At 40.3% G+C, this 6,250-nt stretch overlaps 1 protein-coding gene across 4 annotated transcripts in view; it reads right to left on the bottom strand.

The window, feature by feature from the left end:
• rmdn3 (regulator of microtubule dynamics 3) overlaps positions 1-6,250 on the bottom strand; it is a 47,277-nt gene that overhangs the window by 6,788 nt on the left and 34,239 nt on the right. For 2 of the 4 annotated variants that reach the window (XM_047387119.1, XM_047387121.1), the window contains exons 10-12: positions 1,129-1,182; positions 908-982; positions 14-717 (exon numbers count right to left, since the gene is read on the bottom strand). In XM_047387119.1, coding sequence (XP_047243075.1) covers positions 655-717; positions 908-982; positions 1,129-1,182 — 192 coding nt within the window. In that variant the 3' untranslated portion in view covers positions 14-654. Of the gene's footprint in view, positions 1-13; positions 718-907; positions 983-1,128; positions 1,230-6,250 lie in introns of those variants that run through there. The other 2 variants (XM_047387120.1, XR_007041680.1) reach the window with 2 other exon arrangements.

Raw genomic sequence — 6,250 nt, 5'->3', positions numbered from 1 at the left:
GACTAACAACCAGTTTGAGTTCAATGTTTTAATACAGGTTTAGGTTAGAAGAAATGACATGAGCATTTTCCCATTGAGTGTAACAAAAAAAAGTACAATGATGTCACAGGGTAAAAATGAGACAAAGGAATCCAATAATATAGTTCTGTCAGAACCAAACATTGTTATGTGGGCTCACTAATGTAGAGGCTGCAACACATTGAATGCTGGAAGAGGTATTCCAATTCCTCCAGCGTTCAAAACTTCACGTTAAACTTCAAGAATTTACCCAGACAGCCCAGCAGGTGCTGATGTTTACAGCACCTCTAACCTAATAACAATCCTCGAATCCTTTCAAATGATTTCAGACTTAATCAGCAGCTCTAAAGGGTTATATTGGCATGTTTATCTTCGTTGCTGTTGATGGGTATGCTGGTCAGGTGGGCTTTTTGTTTAATAGACTGGTGTTTGAAAAAAAACATCTGGACTAGAGGACTGGAAGGTTTTCAATATTCCGAGGAATGTTAAATAATTTAAATCCAAGCAATTCATTTAAAAAGTACACTGAAAACTTTAAAGGTTATCACATAGCACATCAAATTCATAAAAAGGACAGTACAGCACATCAGTGAAGGAAAAGATCTGAAACCCAGTCAGATCACGATCTCCAAAATGTCAGTTTGTTTGTTTGTCAGTTAGAAGCTGAAGCTGAGCCTCCAGTTCAGATGTTTCTTCATCCTTAAGACACAAGGAAAAAAGGCAGCAATGAAAGTAAAAAAAATCCACATGAAGAAAGATAAGTTCCATTAAGGGTCAAACCTTGTGATTCAGTTCTAAATATTTTTTACTGTATTGGATCTGCAAACATTTAGAACTACAGAGACAGAAATTTGCATGTCTTTATTTACTTTATACAGAAGGTTCTTACATTGGTAGTGAGGATTTTCAGTGCCAGCTTGGTCCAGTTTGTGGCTGCAGAGATGTCCCCCAGCTCCATGTGACACTAAACCAAATCACAGCATTATAAGCTTTAAAGTTCTACCAAATGCAATACATAATTATTGGTTTTCTTTGCATCATAACAGGTTATGTTGTTTGGACTTGTTACAAGCTGTTGAGTTCAGCTTGGATTAGTGAATTTTATGTTACCTTGGCAATGTAAAGTCTGACAGTCCTGGAGAAACCGGGATTGAGCTCCTCTGCCTGCAGGTTTACAACACATTAAGATGACCACAAAGAAACTGGATTTCCTAAAATGAAATAAAAGTTCTCAGATAATTAAGAAACTCCATGGGTAAAGTGAGAAACAAAAGCTAACTGTTATTGGCAGACAGCAATATGTCAGCCCCTGACTTGATTGCCATTAATTTGTTTTTGTGTTTGGCATGTTGTTTATATTGGGTTTTTTGAATTTGGTTCTTAACAGGGATTCAATTCAATTCAGTTTTATTTATATAGCACCAATTTACAACAGTCAGGTTCCTACATTCCAATTAGTCCTAACCATTGAACTGTGCAGTCGGAGTTTGCTTTTTATTCAAATTGGATAAAAAGTTTTTCTGCACATCAGTAGACCCATCATTGAAACTCTTGAAGTTCGCAGATGACACCACCATTAGTGGTCTGATCCAGGACAATGATAACTGACTGTTTAGACCTTTACCTTTGGGTCACACCTACAGAGGTCTACTATATTCCAAAACAAGCCACTACGGAGACAGATTCTTCCCCCACACTGTCCCTCTGATGAACACTTCACAGATTACCAAGGTACTCTTTTGGGAATAAACATGAAGCATATTTGCACTAATTCAACCCTGACAAGATTTTTTTTTTGCAGCACTGGTGGCCTTTATTTTTTGTTATTAGAAAATAGGCAGACGAGAAGTGGAAGATTAAATACAGGTCCTTCTCAAAATATTAGCATATTGTGATAAAGTTCATTATTTTCCATAATGTCATGATGAAAATTGAACATTCATATATTTTAGATTCATTGCACACTAACTGAAATATTTCAGGTCTTTTATTGTCTTAATACGGATGATTTTGGCATACAGCTCATGAAAACCCAAAATTCCTATCTCACAAAATTAGCATATCATTAAAAGGGTCTCTAAACGAGCTATGAACCTAATCATCTGAATCAACGAGTTAACTCTAAACACCTGCAAAAGATTCCTGAGGCCTTTAAAACTCCCAGCCTGGTTCATCACTCAAAACCCCAATCATGGGTAAGACTGCCGACCTGACTGCTGTCCAGAAGGCCACTATTGACACCCTCAAGCAAGAGGGTAAGACACAGAAAGAAATTTCTGAATGAATAGGCTGTTCCCAGAGTGCTGTATCAAGGCACCTCAGTGGGAAGTCTGTGGGAAGGAAAAAGTGTGGCAGAAAACGCTGCACAACGAGAAGAGGTGACCAGACCCTGAGGAAGATTGTGGAGAAGGGCCGATTCCAGACCTTGGGGGACCTGCGGAAGCAGTGGACTGAGTCTGGAGTAGAAACATCCAGAGCCACCGTGCACAGGCGTGTGCAGGAAATGGGCTACAGGTGCCGCATTCCCTAGGTCAAGCCACTTTTGAACCAGAAACAGCGGAAGAAGCGCCTGACCTGGGCTACAGAGAAGCAGCACTGGACTGTTGCTCAGTGGTCCAAAGTACTTTTTTCGGATGAAAGCAAATTCTGCATGTCATTCGGAAATCAAGGTGCCAGAGTCTGGAGGAAGACTGGGGAGAAGGAAATGCCAAAATGCCAGAAGTCCAGTGTCAAGTACCCACAGTCAGTGATGGTCTGGGGTGCCGTGTCAGCTGCTGGTGTTGGTCCACTGTGTTTTATCAAGGGCAGGGTCAATGCAGCTAGCTATCAGGAGATTGTGGAGCACTTCATGCTTCCATCTGCTGAAAAGCTTTATGGAGATGAAGATTTCATTTTTCAGCACGACCTGGCACCTGCTCACAGTGCCAAAACCACTGGTAAATGGTTTACTGACCATGGTATCACTGTGCTCAATTGGCCTGCCAACTCTCCTGACCTGAACCCCATAGAAAATCTGTGGGATATTGTGAAGAGAACGTTGAGAGACTCAAGACCCAACACTCTGGATGAGCTAAAGGCCGCTATCGAAGCATCCTGGGCCTCCATAAGACCTCAGCAGTGCCACAGGCTGATTGCCTCCATGCCACGCCGCATTGAAGCAGTCATTTCTGTAAAATGATTCCTGACCAAGTATTAAGTGCATAACTGTACATGATTATTTGAAGGTTGACATTTTTTGTATTAAAAACACTTTTCTTTTATTGGTCGGATGAAATATGCTAATTTTGTGAGATAGGAATTTTGGGTTTTCATGAGCTGTATGCCAAAATCATCTGTATTAAGACAATAAAAGACCTGAAATATTTCAGTTAGTGTGCAATGAATCTAAAATATATGAATGTTAAATTTTCATCATGACATTATGAAAAATAATGAACTTTATCAGAATATGCTAATATTTTGAGAAGGACCTGTATATGCAGCACAGGTTGCCGGGGGTCGGGACTTGAACCCGGAACAGCTGTGTCGAGGTTTGAGTCCTCCGTTTATGGGTTGCGCGCTCTACGGCTATACTACGCCACGCCCATCTTTTGTCTTTTTCTGCAATATTGTAATTTACACAATTCTCTTGAAAAAAATCACCAAATGTATAGCTTTAAATTTTATATGCCTGAACATTCAGAGCAATGAAGTCCTTGTTTGTGTGCACAATGTTAGCCAATAAAGCTGATTCTGAATATTTTTTATTTATTAGGTTTATTTGGTAGGGACAGACACACAATAACATAGACAAACTGAATAAAACAGCAGGCCCATGCCTGTATTATGGTGCTTATAGCAAAAGCTAGTTTGCAGCACTTGTCCCTAGACAAATACTCTACTACTCTAATACTATTTGGAAGCAATAGTAACGATGGTTTGCATTTCTTGTAAATTAAAGAAACAACATTCAGTTTTTTCAAGATAATGAAATGTGTCTACAGTCCAATACAACAAGCTCTGAGTGATTATCCTTTACCATCTGATAGTATAGAAACCTGTAATGGTGGGTCTTCGGCACTGTTAGAAAACCTAGAGGACATGAACACCTATGCAATACTGATTCTTGACGATTTAAGTTTACTTATAACCTTGGACTGAACACTATGCCATGCATTTTTAAACCAACATTTTGGTAGCCTGTCAAAGTTGACAAACACACTTTATACTTCCTCATCAACACCAGAGCCCCTACAGATGTGTGCTAAGCCCTTTGTACACACAGCTATTGTTGCTCTTTTTAAACTCTTTGGCAAACTAGCAAATGACACTACGGTACTCAGGCTCATCTCCAACAATGAGTCAGCTTACAGGAGTGTAGTACAAGATCTGGTAAAATGGTGTGGTAAGCACAACTTGGTCCTCAATAACAACTATAAAAATCATTGTGGACTTTCGCAAAACAGGACAATCCACTCCTACTCCACTTTCTTTCAGGAGTGCTGTAGTAAGGTGGTGTAGAGAGCTTTAAGTTTTTTCAACCAAACTTTTGGAATGCTTTGTACCATGCCAGAGTTGGGTTTCTGGAGCGGATCACACTGGTGGGAACCCAACCTGGACCCTGAAACTGACCAGAGAACCATGCCCTAGCATGCTTACAACTGCAGGTTTCAGCATGATTCTTTCCGGAATGTGAATGTTGTTCTCAGCATACCAAAAGCAGAAAGAGCAGGTAGGGGTAGTGCTGATTTGATTCGAAGAAGTAGTAAAGGAAAAACACATGAAAGTGAAAATCAGAAGACAAAAGATTTAAAAGTCTCATGGCACTATGTGGAGTAAAGAGCTGCAGGCTCATTAGTGATGTGTCCGCTCTTAGAGCCGGCTCTTTGAAGTGAACGACATGTTTCGTTTCCCCCCACTTCTCTGTCTCACTTTTTTTCTGTGTTTGTCTTCTGAGACATACTCATTTTCTGTGAAAATAAGTATGTCACCTGGTGTGTTGGTCTTGCTGATTTTTCAATTATTTCATTTTGTATGTATATTTGTGTTATTGTGAACAATAAATCAATTTAAGCTGCAAAAATCTTCAAAGCCATTCGAAAGCTGAAAGAGTCGGCTCTTTTTAGTTAGCTGAGCCAAAAGAAATGGTTTTCTTAAAGGAGCCAGAGTTCCCATCACTAGGGGGCACAGCTACATTTGAACAAACGGCAACAGAAACCTCGATGAAACTGACATTCTTCCTTATGCTTTGTTCCCTTCTGAATCAGTACAATACGGCCATTGCAACTGCACGACATTATTCCGGTATAAAAAATTCTGTGAAAACCAACCGGGCCAACTGAAGGTGTGAATTTTCTCACTTTTACTGATCCCAATTTATTATTCCCAAAGGAAAATTAAATGTAACTTATCCAATTTTCTCCAAAAAGTAGTCATAGACGGTCATAGCTGTGAGCAGGGAAGAGGTCCTGTAGAGGTCAGTATGATCTAAACCATCCTCTGATAAAAGACACTTTGTCGTTGTTGGACAGTGTAATGAAGCGGATGCTCGGGGTGGTCTGTAATGTTCTTCTCTTAATGAAGAATCCTTATTTATACAATCACCTCCAGAGCTTATATATGGTGTCATAGTAAAAAGAAGTTGTGAAAGTACAGTCCTCTGTTGACCACCTGGTCAGAAACACAACCATTTAGTCTCTCAAACATTTTTCTGTTTGTCAAAGGTAGTGATTGATCCAGGTGGTTCTTTGGGGTCTGACAGGCTGAATTGTGTTAAATACACTGTCGAAATTGAGGAACATGATCCTCACAGTGCTTCCTGCTTTGTCCTGATGACAGTTGGTTTTCTGAAGCAAGTGTATGATGACATTGTCAGCTCCAACTCCACAGCTATAAGCAAACTAGAGGGGGTCCCAATATGTGTTTGTTTGCTTGCTTACTCAGGTGGGCCAACAGACGTCTGTCTAGGACCTTCATGATGTGGGATGTCAGGACAACAGGTCTGTAATCCTTGAGGACTGAGTGAGTTTCCTTCGGTACTAGAACAAGGCAGGATGTATTCCACAAAACTGGCCAAGTTAAGATTAAAGAGACACACGCCTTGAGGGACAGACACCATTTAGACCTGCGGCCTTATTCTGGTTCAGCCTCTCCAGCTGCCATCTAAGGCAGACAGGTGGAGAGGGAGGCAAAGGGAGCATCAGCATCTAATGATTTAGTTGTAAACTAACATGTAGAAGCAGAAAGGTCCATG

Source organism: Girardinichthys multiradiatus, chromosome 15 (assembly GCF_021462225.1).
Source record: "Girardinichthys multiradiatus isolate DD_20200921_A chromosome 15, DD_fGirMul_XY1, whole genome shotgun sequence".
In the NCBI taxonomy this organism is placed as follows: Eukaryota; Metazoa; Chordata; class Actinopteri; order Cyprinodontiformes; family Goodeidae; genus Girardinichthys; species Girardinichthys multiradiatus.
This window is presented reverse-complemented; position numbering and strand designations above follow the sequence as displayed.